This window comes from Camelus dromedarius, chromosome 33 (assembly GCF_036321535.1).
Source record: "Camelus dromedarius isolate mCamDro1 chromosome 33, mCamDro1.pat, whole genome shotgun sequence".
Classification (NCBI taxonomy): domain Eukaryota; kingdom Metazoa; phylum Chordata; class Mammalia; order Artiodactyla; family Camelidae; genus Camelus; species Camelus dromedarius.
The window spans coordinates 6,249,023-6,272,589 of NC_087468.1; the positions used below are offsets into that span (position 1 = coordinate 6,249,023).

Here is a 23,567-nt window from a genome sequence, read left to right on the forward strand (position 1 = left end):
GTTGGTGGTGTAATATTTAAGATATTTATGTTATGAATATTTTATCCGATATATTGTCAACAGTACATCTGAGCATAAATGAAATTAAGGAGCTTCAAAGTGAATATAATAATTTAGAAAACACTTCACATTTTGGACCCGTGTTTTTAGCTATTTAAAACTACAGTTCTGCTTTGAGTTTCAAATAATTACCTTCAGTACCATGATAGTATTTTTTGTTATTGTCATTTCTCATTCTTTTTACAATCAGATCATACTGAAGATGCATTTATGTACTTAAAATACTGGCTTTCTTGTGGAACCCATCTCAGAGCTCAACTCTGTGATGGACTCCTTGAAACAGTGTCTCTTTCATCTTCGGGTTCTCAGCACGTAGCGCCACACCTGGCACATAGTATAAGAATAGGAAGTGTGTGCTCACTGGATGTGAGTAAGCCTTTCCTGATCCTCAGACACGTCTGATTAGGTGGGTATGTTTTCCACATATCTCATTAAATCACTGGTTCTCAAAATTGTGTGAGCATTAGAATTACCTGGAGAGCTTGCAAAAATAGTTTACTGGGCCCCACAACCCAAGTTTCTGACTTAGGAGGTTTGAAGTGGGGACACAGGAATTTGCATTTCCAACAAGTTTTAAGGTGATGTTGACACTGTTGATTTTGGAACATGCTTTCTAAACTACCGCACTAAATTAAGCTGCTTGAAGGCAGGGGCTGTGTTTTCCGCATTTCAGAATCTCAAGCAGCCTCTGCCCTGGTACCTGGTACATGGAGCTGCCCAAGAAGTGGTTGATTTGAATAACAGTTCCAAAAGCTTATTGAACTGACTCTAGATTACAAGTATATGAATATACATGTATGTATTATTAAATGAGCTAATCTTCATAAAAGCTTTTAAAACATGGCACGTAGTAAGATGTGTCTGCTTTAAAAGAAAAAAAAAACCAAATGTAACCTTTCTTTGCTTAACCTTATCTTGTAAAATGGTACCCAGATGTGCCAAATGTGTACTCTAAATAAAAGAGCTTATAAATTCAAGTAACAGAATCTTTGCATTAAAAGCTTCTTTTAAAGATGAGCTAGTTTATTGAGCATCAGAAATTTTAAAAAGTAGTTGAGTGCCTCCTATTTGCAGACAGACAGCAAGAACCTGAGGGACACACTTGTTGCCCCCGGGAGCTTAGAGCCACCAAGGAAGTGAGGAACCCAGTGTAAGTGTGAGGATGTTAAGTTTTAAGGTGGCAACTATTAAAGTGTTCTGTTGTATCTGTTCAGCTCTTAATCCTCATTAGTCTATTAGAACACACTTTTTCCATATTCTGTAAAATAGTCTTAACAGGATTAGTATGGGCCCATGGGATATTTTAACAAATATTAATAAATAAAGTTAACTAATAATTCCTTTGAAAAACATGACTGATAATTCCTAAATGCAGCCAATTGAAACAACGAGGAACTTAGAAGCAGCCTGCTGCTGATCTTTGCATGTTTACAGAATAACGTGGAGGGTCCTGCCATGTGTGAAATAGACACCCCAGAAGGGTCAGCAAGAGAAATGTTTGTAGATGGAATAACATGCACAGGTGGGGTTTGCCATTTTAAGAATCTCACCGCAAATCCTTTCAGAAAGGAAATAGTTATTTCTGAATGATCTCCTGTCACTCCCCTTTTTGGTTAACACATTTTCATGCCTAGATTTTTAAAGCAGAACTCAAATGTGGTCATAAACCATGTGATCAATAGAACTTAACGTTATACGTGAAACATTTTACGGAGTTGTTGGGCTCTGGGTTCTTATCACTGCTCTGTTCTTACTACCGTGGAATTTGGCAGAAGTCTTTCCCTTCTTGACTCTGTTCGCCTGTACCGTGGGGAAATTAGTGGTGCCTACTTTGTAAGGCTACAGCAAGGTTTAAGTGAGATTACCGCTGTACGGCGCTCAGCCCGGTGTCCAACAGTCACTAGGTGTTAGCTTTGCAGCTAATCTCACGCCGGGGCATGGTAAAAAGTGCAGAGTGGATCCTAGGCCCAGCTGGCCAGTGATGACCTGACAGCCAGTCACGTATTCTCCGGGGCCTGGACAAGTGGGGAGACGGGGCTGAATTTACCCCGAGGTCCTCAGCTCCCTGGCTCCCTTGGCTGCCAGCCTCCTTAGACCTTAGTCGCAGGCCCTTGAAGCACAGGTAGCTCTACACTCAGGAACCCCGTTCCCTGCCCAGAGGCTGGGCAAGGGGCACAGGTCCTACTGGGTCAGAGCTGATGCACCATCTGGGGCTGGGGCACGCGTGTGGCCATGAACTCAGAAGGGAAGTGGGTAAAAGACAGGCCACGAAAGAGTAAATTCCTTCATTCAACTTTTTTGGGGGGTCATTTCTTTTTCTGTCTTTGAGACAGAAGCCCACAGAGTAGACTCTGGTATCTGCCTCCGGGTGTGGGATGTCATCTTTGTTTTGTAAGCCCCAGGTGCAGGGGGAACCCTGAGGCCACAGGTGGGTTCCAAAGTCAGGGAAAATCATTGGGAAAAATAGGCTTTTTATGTGCTAATAATCGAGCTCTGACAGCTCTGGAGGGAGCTTTTGGGTTTTGACTGTATTGAAGCTAGGCTCATGGATTCACCCTGACTAGGACTCTTCGCTGCGGCTTGATCCAGGGGAATAGCTATCCACGGGTTTTCTTTCCTAGAAGGGGTAAAGCAGTGCCAGGCCTCGGCGCTTCAGAAAGGACCCCCGGATCCTGGGCCGCTGTGGGCCCAGGGGGCGGGGTGGCCGGACATCTCAGCTCCTCAGGGGCCACCAGCTGTCAGCTCCTTGTCCGACTGTGTCAGGCGGCAGCGCGGTCCAGCCCTTCCCAGGCCTGATGGACGCGGGGCCTCGTTCACTCGCTGGTTGGGCCGAGCTTCCCGAGCGCCGGCACTGCCCAGCGCGGCCGCGGTGCTGGAAGCGGGCGGGGAGCAGAAGGCATGGCCCGCGGGGGCCCCCCGGCCGCGTGACCGACCCCAGCGCGCGCCGGGCAGGCTTGCAGCGAGCGCGCGGCCGGATCGCCCCGGGCGGGAGCGCCAGGCCCCCGCAGATCGGGCCGTGCGGCCGGAGGAGCGCCCCGGGCTGGCCAGCCCAGGGCGGGGTCTCTCAACGACGCGGGGCCGCAGGCCGGACGGGGCCCGGCGCTCCCGCCCTCGGCCGCCCACGTGACGGGAAGCGGCGGGGCCGGGCCGGAGCCGGGGCCGGGGCCCAGGAGCGCGCGGCCCGGAGCGCCGGGCCCGGAGCGGCCGGAGCGCGGGCCGGTGAGTGCGGGCTGGGAGCGCGGAAGGGGCCGGAGGGCGGCGGCCTGCGGGCAGGTGCGCGGGCAGGTGCGCGGGGCGACGAGGCAGGGACAGCCCCCGGAGGCCCGGCGGGGGCGCGGCGCGCGTGTGTTTGGGGCAGGGGAGACCGGGGACCTCGTCCCCACTGGGCTGGGCGTTTAGTGTTCTCGGGGAGGAGCTCAGAAGGACGGCACCCCGGGGCCCCTCGCCCCTCCACCCGTGTGCGGACCGGTTTTATCGCTGTGATCGACGTTTCCTAGAGCTCTCGGGATTGAAGAGCCGATTCCGGGTCACTTTCGGGCCTGAATATCTGGCCTGAGCTGGGAGACTGGGCAGGGTGTGACGGAAGCAGGGAAGAGCGCGCCCCTGTCCTCAGCCCAGGGGGCGGCGGACAGCTGTCTCCTCTGGCATGGAGGTGCGGGTGGAAGTTGGGTTTTCCACCTGCCTCCCGAGTGTTAAAGGGATGATTTAAAGACCGAGGCTGTAGTCTGCCGTTGTGCGCACCTGTCATTGCTTCTGCCGGGGGCTGTTGGGTGACTCTCCCAAAGCCCCCCAGGCCCTACCTGGCTGCTGGAAGTGGGGGTTCACCCAGTGCTTCTTATTGCAAATGGACTGGGTTGGTGCCTGGGTCAGCACCTGTGGGATCAGGGTTAGTCCTGGCCCAGGTGCTGGCAGAGGGCAGGTAGTGGCACTAGGGCAGGGGAGGGCACTGGGAGCTGTGTGAGGGGCGTCTCTGCAGCGGGAGCTGGTCAGCCCGGGCTCAGAACCCAGGATTGGGGCCCTGCCGTATCTGCCAGCCCCTCCTCTGGCCACCTTTCTCTGTTGCTCAGCGAGAAACTCCAGCCCTGTGGTCCGATAGGAAGGAACATCTGGCCAGCTGCTTCCTTTTCTTTTTTCCTCCATTTCTGCCAGCCACGCAGCTCAACGGTCACTGAAGCGGCATCTGGCGTGTGGCCCTAGAAACAGTGCATTCTGGAACCCCCGAAGGTGTCTATCCTTTGCCTTCCCAGGCCCGGTTCCTCTGTGCTGCTCCGTGCTGGTGGTGTGGGTGAGCATGGAGCTGTGGGTTCAGACCCTGACCCGGCCCCTTTCTAGCTGTGAGCTGTGGGCAGTTTGCTGGACGCTCTGCGTCTCAATTTCCTCAATCAAAAGAGGGGAAAATACGAGAAAAGATAGATGCGTCCCTTTAAGAAAATGTGCACCTGGTGCAGGGCTGGGACTTCACAGGCGCTTGATGAATGATCGTTAATAAATACACTGAGGATGCAGGGCTGGCTGTAGCTCTCTCAGCCGTGAAGGCAGGGGTCTAGTGCTCCGAGTCACTGATAGCCTGGTGAGCGCTGTCCTCTGACGTTAGCCGCCTCGCGGGTTCTGAGCTCCAAGGCTGTGCGCATCTCTGTCTGCATTTTACGGAGACACAGCGGGAGAGGTGTGGTAGTTGCCCTCACCTGCAGGTATGCACTCTGCCTTTTCTCTTCCACTCAGGTGGTGGGCGGCAGTCCCCTGGGCCTGGAGTCGGGGGCTGCCTGTCCACCACTGTGGGCTCCCAGGACACCTCCACCTTTGCCTAGACCTCAAGCAACAGGGATGTGCGGGGGCCCATCTGCCCCCAGGCAGCCCTCGCTGACAGGCTTTGAAAGCTCCTAGCTCACTGTTTAAAAAATGCTCAGTCTGTGGGGTGGGTCTATCTCAGTGGTAGAGCACGTGCTTAGCATCCCTGAGGTCCTGGGTTCAATTCCTGCTACCTCCATTAAAAAAAAAAAAAAAAAGCTACATTTTTCAGGCTTGATTTGCAGCTGCATTTCTGTTCAGAAAAAAAAAGAAAGAAAGAAAAGAAAAGTCATTATTATGGCTTATTCCTTCATGCCGATATTAAAAATTTGTGATCCTTAAAGAAAACTCTAGGAAGGTTTATTTAATGGGTTAAACATCTTCATCTTGGTCCGAATCCAGTCCCCATTAGAAATACATTAAAGTGATCATTTGTGGCAGCCAGGTGTTTGGATACTGCCCAGTAATTTGGCCCAGACTTTACAGCTCATCTCCTCTGTGGCCACCCTGACTTGTCTTTATTTAAAAAAAATACTGTACTACTGAGCCTAGAAGTCACAAGTTAATTTGGGGCGCCCCAGCTGAGCTGGAGTGCTTCGTGCAGGAGAGCAGAAGCGGCCATGAGCGTGCTGTGAACTCCTGCAGGTGATTTGAGATCCAGGTCTTCTGGATAGTCAAGTAGCTGCTGTTGGGTGAATTAAAGATTTGAGAAAAATAACGGATGCAAAAGAGGACAATTGCCTAGCATCGAGTCTGCCCTCGATAATTCTTATGGCTGTTTGAGGGCCCAGTGTTGAGGAAGACGTTACAAAGGAAATGCCCTGGGGATGCATGCGCCCCTCTCCTCCCTGCCCACCTCCCCTGCCCTTCCCGAATCCTGGCTTCTGTTAGAACTGCTAATGTCGTTATTATCGGATGTGTGTAATACGTACAGAGCAACACACTTAAACACCGTGTGCATGTATGTGGTGCATGTATACATGTGCTGTGTGTAAATGTGTGTATGTGTGTACAAGTACATACGTGTGTATTTAAATAGTTCTGATTAGTAGCGCCCAAGAAAAGGGTACCAGCTCTGAACAGTTACCCACAGGTGTGTGCTAAGATCCAGATGACAGTATAGCTATGTATCGTTTCCTTCTTTTGTAAGATACTCTTTCAGGTCGTCAAAACAGGTTTGTGTGATGGAACTAGTCTTATGATGTCTGTCACGTGAGTGCAGAAGATGACATGAAATGGTTGTCCAGCAGTGTCTTAACTTGCAAAAGAGGGGAGAGCTGTCCTTGGTACAAGTCAGTGAATGTGTGGTTGCTTCCTGGCCGAGTTCCAGGTTGAGTTGTTGAGCAGATGGCTGTGAGGACTTGGAGGAGAGCAGGGGTTGCCCGGGCTAGGGGGCCACGGATGTCACATAACTTGCTGCCTGCTTTGGTAAGATGGCCGGGTTAGGGGAGACGCATGTAGACATGTCACTCTCTAGCTGAAGTTCAGCGAGGCAGGGCTGACGCTGTGCTCCGTGAGAAGAAAGCGTTCATTTGTGGCAGAAGTTGTCTGTGGGGCGAGGGGAGGGGTAAGGCATTTTGGCAGCAGAGAAACCTAATGAGGCAGGACGAGTTTGGGTACCAGGCGTCCTTGTCTAGATTCAGGATGGAAAGTGGGGCCCTGCTGGTGACCAGGGCCGCTCGGGAGGAGCTGCAGGAGGACCTCGCCTGTGGGCCTCACACCGCAGGGCTCCCATGTTTGGAGCTGTTTGATTCTCATCAGGGATCTTAAATCACACTTGTCCCCTCATGTCGATGGAGTGGAAAGAACATGGTTCAGAAACAGAAGTTGAGGTCAGGTCCCCGTTTCCTCACCTTGCGTCTGCGTAACCCTGAGCAGGCCACCCAAGGTCTCTGCGTGTCCACAATGATATCCACCCCTCAGAGCGAAGCATCCCACCACAGCCAGGGCCCAGGGGCTCTCAGAGAGGCCGTGTCAGGGCCACAGTCAGTTGCATAGGCTCTCAGAGGCGGCCATGTCAGGGCCACAGTCAGTTGCATCCATCCTTCATCCATACCTGGAGCAGCCTGACCCCTGGGCAGGCAGTGGGCTCCGCAGTTAAGGGCCTGGCTGGATTCGCGCTGTCCATGGTCCTTGAGCCTGTCCAGAGCTCCGTTTCCCCAGAAAATGAGAACCCTTGACAGGGATCCTGGCGCGGGAGGAGCCTTCCAGGATCCGTGGTTTCCCTGGGGTTGTGTTAGCACCACCCTGTCCTCCAGAGGAGCCAGAGGATAACAGAGGAAGCGTGTCATCCGCCTGGATTCCTGTTTACAAGGAGCAGACAGGCCCAGAGGCTCTAAATGACTTGCCCGAGATCTTAAGCAGGGGACCAAGCCACCGGAGCTCCGGATGCCAGGTTAACAGGGTGGAGGTATACTCTGCCCTGCACCCACTCTCCCGGGGCTCGCCGGGTGGCCAGGTTCGCTCCGGGCCTGGCCCTTCCAGAGGGCACCGGGGAGGCCTGGGCTCTCCCCCGCTGGGCAGGGCTCCCCTGTCTGCTCCTGGGGCTTCCTGTGTGCGGCGGATCTGGGCCTGGAGGGAGTCAGCTCCTTCTGATCCCAGTGCAGCCTGAACCCATCTATGGGAAATACTTCAAATCGGCAGAAGTCCCCAACTCTCCTCCTTGAAATGCGTTCTCAGGAGGAAAGACTTAATTTGTAGGTATTGTTCATGCCTGTAATTTTAAGCTAGGATGCTCAAATTGAGAAAAATCACCTCCAAAAGTAACTCAATGAAGAAGGACCATAAAGTCGCTCCTGGGGCACTGAGTCAGCCAGCTGGGACCTCCCAGGGTCCGTCTTGTCCGCCTCGGTGGCTGGGCTGACACTCAGACAGTTCTGAGCATCTCCCTTCCTGCTAGAAAAGGAGGTTCCCAGCTCCGCTTTCTCTTTTTGGTCACCGTAAGCAAGTTAATACAGCAATAAGCTGTGATAACATTTAACTTTTTATTGTAACTTTCTGTCTTGAGGTCAATGGCCTTACTGAAGAGTCATTAATACTGCAGCTCACAAAGGCCCCCACCCAGCCTCCCCTGTGATTAGGTTCCGTGTGACCACAGCACAGTGATCAGAACCATCACGGTAGCATCAGCACCACTGACCAAAGGCCCCGGGTCTCTGCTGGTGGGTTTTTTCACCACGTGCCACTGTCCTGCTTCTCACTCAGTCCCGCATGTGGCATCCAGGGCCGTGCCTGCATGGCCTCTGGTCTGTGACAGTCCTGTCTTCCCTCGATTTTTATGAGCATGACACCCTCAAGGAGAGGCAGGGTTTTATAGATGGCCCTCAGTTCGGGTTGGTCTGGCGTTTTCTCGCCATCAGGTTGTAGGGACAGGTTTTTGTCAAGGATGCCGTAGTGGCAACAGTGACATTTAATTTAATTTAATGTTGGAATGTGTTCCGTGTCCCCCCAGACAGCAGGAGCGCCTCTGAGGAAACTGCGCTGGATCCCAGTGGCTCTCGTGCTGGGGACGGTCGCTGGCCCGTCCACCCTGCGCCTGGGCCAGTGGTCCTCTTGTCCCCTGAGAGGGGTGCTTCCTCTCCCTTCCCCAGGCCCAGCCCCTAATTACCCAGTTATTTTACCTTGAAGAGTTAAGAGGGATTCCTTTTCCACCCTGGAGAAGCCAACTGCAGTTTAAACAACAAAAATTTCAGGGGCAGGGGGTTAATAGCTCCATGGTAGAGCACGTGCTTAGCACGCATGAGGTCCTGGGTTCAGTCCCTGGTACCTCCATTTAAAAAAAAATTCGTCTTTCAGATGTGAACTAAGTTTGTGAGACACAGATGTTGTTTAAGAGTGTTATTCCTACAGCCCGTGAAGGCCACGTCAGAGCGCCCATGGGGTCTCCCATAGGAACTAGAGGAATTGGACGTGGTCAGCAGCTTGCTTTCCGTAGAGGGACTACCATTAGCCTTTTATTTTGCTAGTTTACTACCAAGAAAGCCCCTGAAAGTAGCTTGCAGTGAAAGAACTTTTGCTGGCAAGGTTTGCCTCTTCATAGCCCAGAAAGAATTTTGAGGCTGTGATTTGGCTGTTCATTCATAGGACATAGAGGTTTCTGAGCCAAAGAATAAATGTGTGTTCAGTCACACCTACCTGTCCTCCTCTGTGCCTACCGCAGGGTGGCCAGGGGAGCACGGGCCGGCGTGGGGTAGGGCCTGTGTGAGCCAGGAGATGGGGATGGTCAGAGCTGGTGTGTGGGGCCGAGGGGGTGCAAATACAGTGGCTGGACACTGGGCAGCAGGCCCCTTGGTAACTGGCCACGCTGTTCCTGCTTTATTTAGCAAGCTGACCTGAGTGGAGCTGATGCCAGGATGCACTCTCCATCTGACTGAGTCTATCCCTGACTTTCCCAGACTCCCCTGGTCCAGCACCTGCTCAGCCTTCAACGCTGGGTCTGGGAGAAAACCAGCCCCTGCACTTGCTTCTCAGTTTACCCAGGAAGTAAGGCGAGGTGTCTGCGGTGCTGACAGCACCCCTTTCTGTCCGGCCCCTGCCTCCCAGCCCCATCCTCCGGGCCCAGGCTTTCTCTCCTGACCCCGTGGAACCAACGTAATGCCCTGGTGACATGGAGCCAAAAACAACTGATGAAGCAGGGGCGGTTCCGCGTCCCCCCAGCCCTGCCCAGGAGGGTGACGACTTCGTTAGTTCCCCTGTAGGCTTGGCTCTTAGAACTCACATTTTCGGTTTTCCCAAAGATTTCCCCCGTCTTGGGTCCTGCTATCTGTCTGTGGCTTCAGGTCCTCCCTTTTGACTTTATGTCTGGGTGATCTGTTCATTGCTGACAGCAGGGTGTTGCGTCCCCTACTGTTACTGTCTCGTCTGTCTCTGCCTTCAGGTCTGTTTGTATTTACTTGTTGTATTTAGGTGCTCCAGTGTTGGGTGCACGTAGATTTACGGTTGTCACACCTTCTTGCTGTGGCACTTCATCATTCTACAAGGACCTTCTTTGTCTCTTGCTACTGTTTCTGGCATAAAGTGTATTTTGTCTGTTGTAAGTGCAGCTGCGCCCACTTTCTTTTGGTTTCCCTTTGCATGGAGTATCCTCTTCCATCCCTTCCCTTTGAGCTTGTATGTGTCTTTAACGCTGACGTGAGTCTCTTACAGGCAGCATATCGTTGGGTCTTGCTTTTCTAATCTGCGCAGCCATTCTGTGCCTTTTTACTGTGAATTCAGTCCGTTAACGTTTAGAGTCGCTGTTGATTTGGGGAGACTTCCTGATGTCATCTTACTAGTTGTTCTTTGGTGGTTGTGTATTTCCACTGTTTCCCCCTCTGTTTCTCGCTACCTGTGTACCGTGGAGGGGTTCTCTGTATCCCCTGTACCTTCTGTGCGTCTGCGCTTGGGTTTTGCTCTGAGGTTACCCTGTTGCTTACACAAGGCATCTCATAGATAAAACAGTCCATTTTAAGCTGATAGAAACTGAGATCGTCCCCAAAGCCTTACCCTTCACTCCCGCCTTTTTTATTTTTGATGCCTTTTTTTCCTTCTTTTTAATTGTATGTTAACACATTAGGGTAGCTGCATTTTTAATACTCTTTCCCTTCATACTCTAGTTAAGTGATTAACATACCTTCTATTCCGCATTCCCCTTTCTGAGTCTGACCAGCCTTCTTCCCGTCTCCCGCAGACCAGCCGCAGCCATGATGAGCACCAAGGCCTTCACCTTGGTCCCCGCTGTGGAGCGGGAGCTGCTGCAGGGCGACAAGGAGCGGGTCTCGCTGGAGTGCGTGGAGTGCTGTGGCAGGAACCTGTACCTGGGCACCAGCGACTGCTTCGTGCACCACTTCCTGCTGGAGGAGAAGGTCTTGCCCGCTGGCACGGCCACCTTCACGGCCACCAAGCAGCTGCACAGACACCTGGGTTTCAAGAAGCCGGTGAACGAGCTGCGGGCGGCGTCGGCGCTGAGCCGGCTGCTGGTGCTGTGCGACAGCTCCATCACCCTGGTCCACATGCTGAGCCTGGAGCCCGTGCCCTCGGGCGCCCGCATCAAGGGCGCCACAGCCTTCGCCTTGAACGAGAACCCGGTGAGCGGGGACCCATTCTGCGTGGAAGTCTGCATCATCTCCGTCAAGCGCAGGACCATCCAGGTGTTCCTGGTGTACGAGGACCGCGTGCAGATCGTCCGGGAGGTGTCCACGCCGGAGCAGCCCCTGGCCGTGGCGGTGGATGGCCACTTCCTGTGCCTGGCGCTCACCACCCAGTACATCATCCTCAACTACAGCACGGGCGCCGCCCAGGACCTGTTTCCCTACTGCGGGGAGGAGCGGCGGCCCATCGTCAAGAGGATAGGGAGACAGGAGTTCCTGCTGGCGGGCCCTGGGGGCCTGGGTGAGCAGGACACCACGCTGCGAGTGCGAGCGGAGTCGGGGCGGCGGTGGGGGGGGCTGCTGGCGAAAACTGGGTTCTCGTGGGGGCGGCAGCCAGCGTTGAGGCGGGATGCGGGCGTGTTTCCTTCCTCTTCCTTGGATGGCTTTGAGTGTCGTCTTGTGGAACAAAGGAAGACGAGCATGGAATCACTTCCATGTTGAGCTGAAGAGGGGCCAGGAGATGGGTCCGGGGAGAATTCCTCCAGGGGGTAACGACCGAAAGCAAGAATCTGTAAGGCTACTGGGTCAGATTCTGCCCGGTGGGCGGGCTTCTCACTGGGCGGCTTTCACTCTTCATTCTAAGAAGGAGCTGAGGCAGCTCACATAGACGTACTTTTCAAACGTGGAGGCGCCAGTGTCGTGTCCCCGATTTTCTCTTACTGGCTGTGACTTCATTCCACCGAGTAGTGCCCCGCGGCCAGCTCCTCGGAGGGGCTTCGGCCGTCTGGTGTGGCCTTCCTGAGGCTCCGCACCGGCTCAGAGCACTCGGAGCCGCTCACTTCCTCGGTGGCCTGTGGTCTGGGCAGTGCGCAGTGTGTGTGTCTGTGAAGTTCGGGGGCTGATGAGAGTGAGGCCCCCCAACACCCGCAGTCTTCAGCCGGGGAGAGTGTGTGTGTGGGCGTCTCATTTCACAGTGATGGCACATACGTATTTCTGAGAGTAACAAAAATTGACGTCATAAACTGGGTCCTGTACGCTTCTTTTTAAAACAAATTTTTTTAATTTACTTTTTGTTTTTTTGGGGGGGAATTGGATTTAATTATTATTTTTTATTTAATGGAGGTACTGGGGATCCAACCCTGTGCCTGCTAACCATGCACTCTACCATTGAACTACACCCTCCCTGCCTAGTGTGTACTTCTTGATTTTTATTTTTTAAATAGACTAGTTTCTAGAGCGGTTTTAGGGTCACAGCAGAACTGAGCAGAAAGTACAGAGTTCCCATGTCCCCCCCTCCCCAACACATGAGCACCCTTTGCGAGCAGCACACTTGTTACGGCTGTTGAATCCACACTGAGATGTTATGCTCTCCCCAGGTGCGCAGTTTACACCTGGAGTCACTCTTGCAGTGCCCATTCTGTGTGCCCGTTACTGCGATATTGTTCAGGGGGTTTCACTGCCCTGAAGCCCTCTGTTCTCCACCTGCTCACCGAGACCCCAGCCCAATCCCCGGCGACCACTGATGTGTCCGGAGCACACGTAGTGGGAATCACAAGGCGAGGCCTTTTCACGCTGGCTTCTTTCACTTAGTCGCGTGCATTTAAGGTTCCTCCATGTCTTTTCGTGGCTTGATAGCTCTGATTTTTACTTTTTGGGGAAAATAAAATTTATTCCACTTACCTTTTTCTTTAAAAAAAATTCCAGTTTTCATGAACATTTTTTATAATGGGAAACACGTATACATTTTTTAGCCTTGTGTCTAATCAGAAGGAGAGACAGGTCGACATCCTGGGGGAGGTGGTTCTCTTCAAAGAACAGTCACGCAGGGTCCTCACACACGTAGCATGTTATTACCTTGTCTCTCCCACCTTGAAATGCAATGAAGGGGGGTAGTGTTCTGCACCCAGACACATCTACAAAAAGAAACAAAAAGCAACCACGGCTGTGTAAGGCCCGCCTGACTTTCCTGTTTCGGCAGGCATGTTCGCCACGGTGGCCGGGATATCTCAGCGCGCCCCAGTGCACTGGTCGGAGAATGTGATCGGGGCGGCTGTCTGCTTCCCGTACGTCATCGCCCTGGATGACGAATTCATCACGGTGCACAGCATGTTGGACCAGCAGCAGAAGCAGACCCTGCCCTTTAAGGAAGGACACATTCTACAGGATTTCGAAGGTACCCGTTTACACGGAATGTTAACCACTCTTAGCTGTCCATCTCTTGCGATGGTGTTTCTTTTCTTTTTTAAAAAATCTTTTTCCTTTTTGTTTTTATTTTTTTGAGAGGGAGGTAATTAGGTTTATTTACTTAATGGAGGTACTGGGGATTGAACCCAGGACCTCTTGCATGCTAAGCATGCACTCTATCCCTGAGCTACACCGTCTCCTCTTTTAAAGCTTTATATGGGGCAAATCCTCAATCTTACTGATAATTTTCCATGACTGAGCTCTCCAGCCTCACTGGACTCTACTGTGTATCTACTCAACTGGTTTTCCATTTATCAGCACTTTTGGGTAAAAAGAGGCAGAACATTTTTATGTCTTATACTTTGGAAATGTGTGGAGAGTTCACCCTTCCCAGACAGTGGACTTCCTGGGAAGGAGAAGAGGGGAGCGTTAATGACGGCTGCAAGGGCTGAGTCGGGAGAGCGGTGCTGAAACTGGTCTGTGCACCAGCCCGTGCTCCCATTTGGGGTTCGCCATGTGTTTTCTCCCCTTTCCAACGGTGTTACATTTCTCCCCAGGAAGAGTGATTGTCGCCACAAGTAAAGGTGTTTACATCTTGGTTCCATTACCTCTGGAAAAACAGATTCAGGACCTTCTAGCCAGCCGCCGAGTGGAAGAGGCTCTGGTCCTGGCGAAAGGCGCCCGGAGGAACATTCCAAAGGAGAAATTTCAGGTGTGTAATCAGCCCGGCCCCAGGAAACGCGCCTCCCTGCCACCAGTCAGAAAACGCCAGGGTCTGAGTGCACCAGCCCCTGCAGACTGCTTCGTGCTGGGTGTTCAGTTTCTCTGCCCGTCCACGTGGTTCAGGGAGGGAGGCAGGGGCAGCCCGTCGGTGGCCGGAGGAGTTCCCACTGCAGGCAGAGGTGAAGTCAGGTTTGGAGCCTCTGACATAATCCCGGGCTTAATTCTCCAAGTCGTATCTCTAATCAACGTTCCTCTTCCAGAGAAGAATCAGGGCTGGTTGTTACCAACCACAGGAGGAACCTCAGGTTCATTCATCTTCCAGGTAGGAATTTAGATTTGCTGGAGTGCAGGTGAATTTTTAAAGTTCAGATTTGCATTATCTACAGGAAAAGCTTCGTGAACTATACCATCTCATATCGCTGGAATTAACTTCCCAGGGACAAAACTTCTTATGCATTTGAGAAGCACTAACCTGAATGGAGTTGGTATGAGAAATATAACCAATAAAACAACCTCAGAGTATTCTCATGTTTCCCTAAAAATCGCCCCTTGATCAGTCACAAGGTTAGTTCAGGTCACGCTTTGTATCTGAGAATAGAAAACATAGTGTTGGTGTGTGCACACTTCAGATGGACATCTGAATTGATCATTAAAAGTTCTCATGAATTCAAAGAAAGAAGGAAAGAAGGAAGAAAAGAGAGAGAGGGAGGGGGGAAGGAAGGAGGAAGGAAGGGAGGAAGGAAGGATGGAAGGAAGAAAAAGGAAAATAAAGCTCTCATGAGCTCGTAGAGATTCCCTCATTGTTACCCGTTGGTCAGATTTTCACGACGTGTGACAGTTGCAGATGAAACCGTGCTTTCTGGCCTCCATGGGGGTAGATGCGGAAGCTGAGAGCAGTCGGGACGTGTAATTTATGGTCACAGGGTAGAAGCCGGTATCCCGTCTATATTTAAATATTGATAAATTTTGCATCTTTGTTCCTCACTTTTCAAAGTGAGATGATCTGTGAGCGCTCAGCAGAGGGCAGCACGAGCAAAAAGAAGAAACCAGTGGATTGAGAACCCCGTGTCTTCCGAGAGCCCCTCCTCCTGCGTGTTGTCCCTGCAGGGTGGGTGGGGGCCGAGCTGAGAAGGCCCAGGCCACGAGAGGGGTCTGAGGGTCCCTGCTCTGCCTGGCGGGGGTGCTCCAGCCCCCTTGCCCCTCCTGTGAGTGGGCCTGGGAGCTGGATGTGTGGACCCTCCTTGCGCACCCACAGGCTTCCCTCAGGTGTGTCACATTTTCTTAAAGAAGCTGTCCGAGTTCTTTGCTTTTTTCCCCCCATTTTGCCAAGAGCAGACACGCAGTGGACATCAGATGTTGTCAGTGGTCGACATGACCTCTTAGCTGACATCTCAGTGGGGTTTTTCCTTCTAACACACTCCCTGCCTTCCTTTGTTCCAAACTCCCACATCGGCCCTGGAGACACACCCCCAGTGTGGCCCTCGTTCTGGGTTCAAGGTCACGGGTGGCTGCTGGGGACCCTTCTCCTGTTTTGCCTGAACTGCTCTGACAGCCTCCTTTCGGTGTGTCTGTCGTCCACCCTCCACACTGCCACAGAGTGATCTTTCCAAAGTGTCCCCCGACCCTTGGCTGGAAACCCTTAGTGGGCGCCTGGGTGCCTGCAGTCAAGCCTGCACCTGCAGCCTTTGTGGTCTGGCCCTGCCCGCTTCCCCAGCCTCTCCCACCGCCTCCAGTGCCCTGTGACCTGGGCCTGAGCTGCCGGCTGCCTCAGAGGGCGGAGGACCAAGGAAGCCCACAGCTCTGCGGCACCGCACTCTGCCAGGGTCTTAAGACATTTTTAATCCTCAAAACAAGTCAAAAATAACCATGGCCACAGCCCAAAGACAGGAAGACACACAGCGGGGCTGGTTTGCCTCTGGGCATTCGCTGGGTAGATCTGGGCCAGGCCTCTGATGTGGTGCCCACCCCCCCACCCCCCGACCTCATCCCCACCACCGCCTCGTTTCACCCCCTCCCTGCCCTCCCTGTCTTGTCTACTGTTATTTACGTGCTTTCCCATCACTGGAGGGGACTTCCATCAAACACGGCTGCTCCTCCTCCTTGCTCAGACATGCCCTCTGCTGAGCCCTTCCCGCCCCTCCAGGCAGCCCCGGGCCCTCTGAGCTTCCTCCGTGTGTGTGAGCCTGTGACTCGCTCCGTCTACCCCTCTGCTCCTGTGTTCCCAGCCCGGTTCCTGGTGGTTGCCTCCTGTTTTCCCCCCGGCATCCTGCTCCTGCCTGGGGCTGGACCACGGAGGAGTGATGGATATGCAGTCAGAGCTTTGAACTGGTCTTCAAACGGAGCCGGGCCGTGTGAACCATGAAACAGGAAGGTTCTGTTTAAAATAGATCCGTAAGAGAGAAAGAAAGCAGTATTGACAAAAGAGGTTCAGAGATGACTTCTCATGCATATGTATGAACATGTATGTGATTTTAAGGGTGAGATGTGACTCTTACAACCATCAGGTGCGTGGCTTATTTTACTTTAGGACGCTTGTGATGAGATGCTAGACCCCAGGCTCAGAAAGACCAGAAAAGCGGAGGGAAAGAGACCAGACGTTCGGGAGACGGGCTTTCCACGGTTCACCTTTCTCTACATTAGAGCAAGTGTTGGCTTTGCTTCACTGAGTTCTGAACTCGGGAGGGATTTGTCAGGAAGCCTCACCGTGGGGCTCGGATTAAAGGAGGGCACCTGTCCGCGTGCATCTGCCACGTCTACATGTAGCGCCCCTAGACCAGAGCACAGAAGGTGACCCCCAGTCATGGAAATCGGGCGTGTTAGCAGAAGGAGTTTCTGTTCCCCTTTCGGAAGGGACGTGTAGGTGGCATCTGAGTCCTCCGGCCGTGAGGGAGTTGTCACCCAGCGGGTCTCTCCCTGCAAGCCTGGGTGTGGATGAGAGTTCTCCTCCCCACCGCGGGGGTCCCTTCCATCCTTCAAGCTGTGAGGTTGGCCTCTTGTCTCTCCTTTCAGACGCGGGACTGGCCTCTCTCCCGACTGATCTTCACCCCGCTCCGGTCTGCTCATTGCTCGCAGCATCGATAGGCCAGTTTTTAGGGGAGGAAAGTGATGAGCAAGCTGTGCCTCCCGAGGCCTCGCAGGGATTTCTTGGGGGCAGGGAGGCCCTGCTGGGCTTTCAAGAATGAGCCCCTTCGAAACTGAAGGGAGGGAGTGGCGTTCAGGTGCCCCCACACTCTCTAGCCCTTTTCTTCCCAGGGGAACAGCACGAGATCTGCCCGGCCCTGGACGGGCCTGTGGGTGGAAAGAATGAGGCTGTGGACTCAGAAAGATCTGGTTTCGATCCTGGCTCAACCACTTACACGTTAGTAACTTAGGGCTAGAAACCTTAGCCTCTCTGAGCAGAGGGTTCCTATCTGTAAAATGGGCGGAGCGAGTGACAGTGGAGGGGGTTTTTGTGAGACGGATCAGGTGTCTGAGAAGGACGGGTGTGAGCCCTTCATGGCACGTTTGGTGGGATCCCCAGTGAGGCCGTGTGGCCCTGGACCTGTCTGCAGGGAGGGTTTTTATTGCTGATTGTATTTCACTTCTGGTGACCGGTCTGTTCAAATGATCTATTTCTTCTTGATTCAGTTTTGGTGGACAGGATGTTTCTAGAAACTTGTCCATTTCTTCCAGGTTGTCCAATTTGTTGTCATAGAGTTGTTCATAGTATTCTTTTAAAAAAAAAAAAAAAGGCCCAAATGAACTTATTTATAAAACAGAAACAGACTCACAAACATAGAAAACAAACTTATGGTTACCAGGGGGAAAGGGGGTGGGAAGGGATGAATTGGGGGGTTGAGATTTGCAGATACAAACTACTATATATAAAGTAGGTGAACAAGTTTATACTGCATAGCAGAGGGAACTGTATTCAATATCTTACAATAACCTACAATGGAAAAGAATATGAAAAAGAATGTGTGTGTATCATGATGGCTGAAGCACTGTACTGTGCACCAGAAATTGATGAAACATTGTAAACTGACTAGACTTCAATTAAAAATTTTTTTAAAATAATAAAAATAGAAACAAAAAACAAAGCAAAAAAAAAGAAAATAATAAAGGCAGTTCGTTGCTTAAAAGTAAAACCTGACAGGTGGCTATTCAAGTCAGCAGCACTTGGTAAAGGGCAGGTGCCCTGCAGGGTGCGGGGGTCCTGGGGAGCATGCTGAGCTGGATGGTGGGCGTGCCTGGCCTTCAGGGAACTGGCGGCTTATAAAACAGCAGGCTGGGTTGGGAAGGGGAGGAACTGAAGACTGAGGGTCTTAAACACAATTGGAGTCTTTCATTGTGAGGCGATGAGGGCGTGGGCGGTGGTGATGGGAACCGGTGAGGACGGAGCAGAGACAGGTGCACAAGGCCCCTCAGACAAAGGTGGACCAGGTCAGGCAGAGACAGGGAGCAGGTGGATTTAAAGACACCACAGGCATCTTCTGTAAGTGTGTTGCTATTTCTGGAAGTTCCCGGAGCAGAGGGCTCTGTGGTCAAGGTCATGTGGGTAGGACTGGACCAAACAGAGGCAAAGGGCACTCTCAGTGCCGGGCCTGTCGGATTGTCGGATCGGCGCGGGCTGCGCCTCTCAGGAGGGGTGGGAGGGGCGGCGCGGCTCCGGTGTGGGCAGGAAAGCCCGTTTCTTTTCCTGCTTGTTATTAAATGGGGTCGACCTTGAGCTCTGAGGGACACTCAGAAATGCTGCTGTGAAGATTCAGTTTCACGAGAGTGGCGAAGGGTGGGCAGCTTCTAGACTATACGAAACCGTGATGTTGTTAAAATCGACCTGAGCAGCCGGAGATGGAGGTGGCCCAGGAAGCCACTGGAATTCGAGAGGAGAATACGGATGGGACGTTGGGCGAATGCACACAGAAGCAGGAAGGCTAGTGCACAGGGGGCAGCTGTCTCCCAGGAGTGAGGGGTCGATGGCCATGCAGATGTGTGTACTGAAAACGCTTTCCTGTAAGCCTTGTTTTTGCCTTACCGTGGAACTTCAGGTTTGTGCGTCATCATTAGCACGCAGCCTGGATGGCGGTGAGACCCTTAGCTGCTCCGCCATGATGGCTCTAAGGCACGTCCTGTCTTTCCTTGCAGGTGATGTACAGGAGGGTTCTGCAGCAGGCGGGCTTCATACAGTTTGCACAGCTTCAGTTCCTGGAAGCTAAGGAACTCTTCAGGTAATTGGAGGTGTGGGCGGCAAGCCTTCTGTTGTCCCTGTGGTCAGAGATGCATGGTTCTGCGGCGCCATGGTGGCGCAGCCGCAGGTGCTGTGCTCTGGGGAGAAGTGGTTGTGCCATGGGCCGGGGAACAGCACCAGCAGCAATGGCTGAGAGGCAGAAAACGTGCAAACGGACAAGATAATTAGTTAGAGCCGAGTGTCTGGTGTGGACGGGGGTTTGACGCTGGGGTCGGAGGGTAGCTTGGGTTTGGTTTAGGAAGCATCTTGGAGGCCATGTTAAGAGGTGTGAAATTTATCCCATGGGTCACGTGGAACCTTTGAAGGTTGGGAAGGGCAAGGGTGTAAAGATGAAACGAAAGACCAGCGGCAGGAGTCTGGGCGTGCAGAGGAGAGACATCAGAGCTTCAAGGGGTGGAAGTGGGAACACCATGGGAAGCACAGATCCCTGTCCTGCCCCAGAGGTTCCCATTCGTGAGTCTGAGGGGCCCTGCCTCTGTTCCTTGAGAGGTTTGGTGCCTGGCTGGGCAGAGAGCTGGAGCTCAGAGATGCCACCACATCTGTGATCATGTCGAGAGGATGTGCAGGCTGGGCAGGAGGGGACAGGAGAGGGGCCAGCAGTGACTTGGAGGACGGACGTCCCTGAGGATGGCTTCCTGGGCCTTCCGAGGTTAGGACACCATGCTGGCCATTTGAGTTGCGTCCTCATGGATTGCCCAGAAACCCTGTCCCACTCGCCCCAGAAGAGACAGCACTGGTGGCTGTGTCTTTTGTAGGGTCACTGATGAGGAAATTGTCAGGTGCTTGAGTCCCTCCTTGCGGACCATTGAACAAATCTATAGATAGTGTCGTGCCAAGAAGAACGCTGGCCTCGGAAGGACCGGAGCCTGCCTTTGATCAGACTGGGCTGTGCTTTCCCTGGGTTTCCAGGGAATTGATGTGCCCTGAGCACCGGCTATGCGAGGCTTCCGGCTGCCGTGCCCCCATTCCATCTTGGGGCTGGGTGGTCGGCACCTGGGTCAGTGGTGTTGGCTGTGCGTGCAGCCGTGGACGTGTGTGCAGTGCCCGCTCCCTGTGGGCGTGTGCAGGCATGCATGCCCGTCCGGTGGCGTCTTGTGTGTCTGCGTGCTCTCTCTCCATCTGCCGCATCTAGTCCGACACTGTAATTGCAGAAGCGGCCAGCTCGACGTGCGGGAGCTCATCTCCCTCTGCCCCTTCCTGCTGCCTGCCTCCTCGTCCTTCACCCGCTCCCACCCTCCCCTGCACGAGTTCGCAGACCTAAGCCAGCTGACCCAGGGCGACCAGGAGAAGGTGGCCAAGTGCAAGCGCTTCCTCATGAGCTACTTGAATGAGGTCCGCAGCACGGAGGTGGCCAACGGCTGCAGGGAGGACATCGACACGGCCCTGCTCAAGCTGTACGCGGAGGCCAACCACGAGAGCCTGCTGGACCTCCTGGTCACCGAGAACTTCTGCCTGCTCCCCGACAGCGCCGCCTGGCTGGAGAAGCACAAAAAGTGAGTGTCCTCCCCCCCGACGCCCCCGCCCCTCCTCTCCCTCTGAAGCTGATGTGCAGCTGACAGGCTAGCATGACGCCCGAGTCCCGGGGACCCGTCACGGGACAGCCGTGGCACAGTGACCACCAGGCACCCAGGTTCTGCCAGCCTCATCACGGTCTGCAGACCAGCCGAGGGGTCTTGGGGGCACTGATTCTTGTACCAGTGCCTTCGTGATGGGACGTGTTCAGAGGCCTAGAGAGTCACGGGAGCGATCATTACATGTCCTTGTCCCCGTCTGGGTGGGATTCCCTGCGGGAGATGCCACGTGCGTGTTGGGAAAATGAATAGGGCACTTCAGCCACTGGCGACCAGGTCAAGTGGATGGATGGACATCGGATAAACAGACAGAAGGGGAGCCTTCTTGGTCTTGTCGATGAAAGGTTGCAGACTCAGACTCTGCCTTCCTCGCCCGAGTGAGCTGGTCGGCCTCCACCCCCTCGCCCGGGCACGTGGGCCGTCCGTCTGCAGGGATGGCTGGGATGATACCCGGCCGCATCCTCCCGGCCAGTGGTCTGATCCTTCTAGGCCTTGGTGGGGGCGGGGGTCTTTAAAAATGAAGGGACTGGGTGCTCCCTGAACTCCACTGAGCAGTAAGACTCTGTCTGTGGTTTCGTTACACATTCGACAGGGAGGAAGTGCCGGTGAAATCCCGCGGAGACCATGGGGGTTGCGGTCCAGACCCCCCTCAGATGCGTGTCGTCAGGGGCTTGTGGCCAGTCTCCATGTGGGAAGTGGCTCCTTGAGCTGTTCCCCTCAGTTTCTCGAATGCACTATGGAGTTACTTATTTAGGAACCAGAAGAGACACTAAAAACGCAGTGACTGGGGTGGGCGGGTCAGTGTCACTGTCTGAGGGCTCCAGGAATAGTTCAGTGTCTGGAGAGTTTGCTCTCCAGGGGAGGAAACCTGACGTCCCCCTGGGGCAGCTTGCTCTTGTCACCTGCTGGGGAGCAGGGGTCTGGGAGAGGACACACCTGTTGCTGCCCAGGCAATGCCCGTGTTACCCTGATCCTTTCCACTTTTAAGTGAGGAATCAGGGCCAGGGAAGGTCATCTGCTTGCTCAAGGTCATACAGTCCGTAAGTAATGAAGCCTGAATTGAACCTCGGGGCCTAGACCTCGGGGTCCCCCCAACTCTGTTCTCTGTGATGCTGCAGACAGTGGCCTTTGTTGCCATCCAGACTCCAGACTCCTTACCCCTTCTTCCTACAGGGGCTCAGACAGCATCCCTCCTGAACCGTTCTTTTACTACCTCGTGAGGAGGTAATAATGGTTAACTGGAGAGAGATGAAAGTATACTGATATTTGAAGCAAATTGTAAAGCAATTCCAACTGTGATTTTCCATAGTATAATTACAGTTTTATTTTTTCAGCTGATCTCAGATTTGAAATATGCTCTTTTTTGGAAATCGAGAGAGCCTACATTTTAATACCAGAAGTGAATAAACAGAAACGAGGATCTTTGCGTGGCTTGAGACTTACTGCTGGGCTGAGTGAATAGAACACAGGGGGCCAGGGCTGAGGACGGTGCCGTGGGGGTGCCGCCCACAGTGCGGGTGGGGAGCGGGCACCCTTACCTCGTGCTTTCTTTCAGATACTTTGCCCTGGGACTGCTCTACCACTACAACCACCTGGACGCCGCAGCAGTTCAGGTGAGTTCCAGAGCATTCGATCATTATTTGCAAATCACAGCTACTTAACTCAGTGCCACTTAAAAAGAAATCACAAGTTGATAAGAGACCACTCTTGTCTGAACTACCACCTTTTTTTTACAGAATTTAAAAATAATACTGTTTTACAGAAACAGACTCATAGACATAGAGAACAAACTTACTGTTACCAGGGGGTAAAGGGGGTGGGAAGGGGTAAATTGGGAAGTTGAAAATCGCACGTCTTGGGGAGTGGTGGAAATGTTAGCTGTCTTCATTGTGGTGGTGGTTTCATGAGTGTAGACTTGGGGTCAAAGATAAAGTTTTTATTTCTTTTTTTTTTTTTAATGGAGGGACTGGGGATTGAACCCAGGACCCATGCATGCTAAGCATGGGCTCTACCACTGAGCCATACCCTGCCCCCCAAATTTTTATTTCTTAAAACACCATGTTCTAAGAATGATATAAGGGTATTGATAATATTAGCCGAGCTGTAGAGAGAGATGTTTACAGAATTGAAATCATATGGAATAAATCTCTGAACGGGGCAGAATTTTTTTTAAAAAAATGACACATTTCAGTGGTTGTGTGAATAGTTTGGGGAGTTCTGTGTTGAAAAACCTAGTACCATAAAAAAACATGCGTGTGCTCATATCAGAAGGCCAGTGTTTACACTGCCCGCCAACTTCTTGGGCCGCCTGCTGGTGGTGCGGTTCAGAAGTGCCATGTGGATGGGTGGGCGAGGTCTGCAGCTCGGGGGATGATGGCAGACGGGCTCCTGGGCAGCTTCCATCTGTTCTGCCCCGTCGTGATGCCATCTCATCCAGAGGCTCCGAAAGTCAGCCTCGGTGACGCGGCAGGGAAGAGAGAGCAAAGGGCTTCCGCTGCCAGAGTCTGTCCTGAGCCCCTGGGCAGAGGGCAGCGGGGCCACCAGGAGACAGGACCCCAGAGCTTCTGAGAGCACATCAGACCATCAAGGTCCAGAAAGATCTTCAGAATCAAGACGCCCGGTGCTGTGGGGATGCGGGTGCCTTTCTTCCATGTCCACATGTTCCCAGTGATTTTTTTTTTTATTTCATGGAGACATTTTTAATACCTCCACGTCTTCCCAAATATTATATTTACTATTTGTATGACTGTGACCTCATTAAGAGGGAAAGAAAGAGAACTTTGTGCTCTATGTTCTTGATTTCCTGAACCATCACCTCCGTATTATTTTTTTTTCTCTGAAAAAAATTGAAATAGATTTAAGCATTTAAATTTTGTCTTACTGGGAGGAGGGTACAGCTCAAGTGGTAGAGCACATGCTTAGCATGCATGAGGTCCTGGGTTCAAT

The 23,567-nt window shown here is 52.8% G+C and overlaps 1 protein-coding gene across 4 annotated transcripts in view; it reads left to right on the top strand.

Annotated features, from left to right (window-relative positions):
• The window catches only part of TGFBRAP1 (transforming growth factor beta receptor associated protein 1), a 34,130-nt gene that overhangs the window by 2,045 nt on the left and 8,518 nt on the right, over positions 1–23,567 (top strand). For 3 of the 4 annotated variants that reach the window (XR_004133105.2, XM_031441023.2, XM_031441024.2), the window contains 6 exons: positions 10,517–11,217; positions 12,895–13,089; positions 13,658–13,812; positions 18,948–19,030; positions 20,202–20,543; positions 22,177–22,234. Coding sequence is in view for 3 of the 4 variants with exons in the window: in XM_031441023.2 (XP_031296883.1) it covers positions 10,517–11,217; positions 12,895–13,089; positions 13,658–13,812; positions 18,948–19,030; positions 20,202–20,543; positions 22,177–22,234 (1,534 nt within the window). In the remaining variant the exon portion in view is untranslated. Of the gene's footprint in view, positions 1–3,205; positions 3,280–10,516; positions 11,218–12,894; positions 13,090–13,657; positions 13,813–18,947; positions 19,031–20,201; positions 20,544–22,176; positions 22,235–23,567 lie in introns of those variants that run through there. The other variant, XM_064481779.1, reaches the window with a different exon arrangement.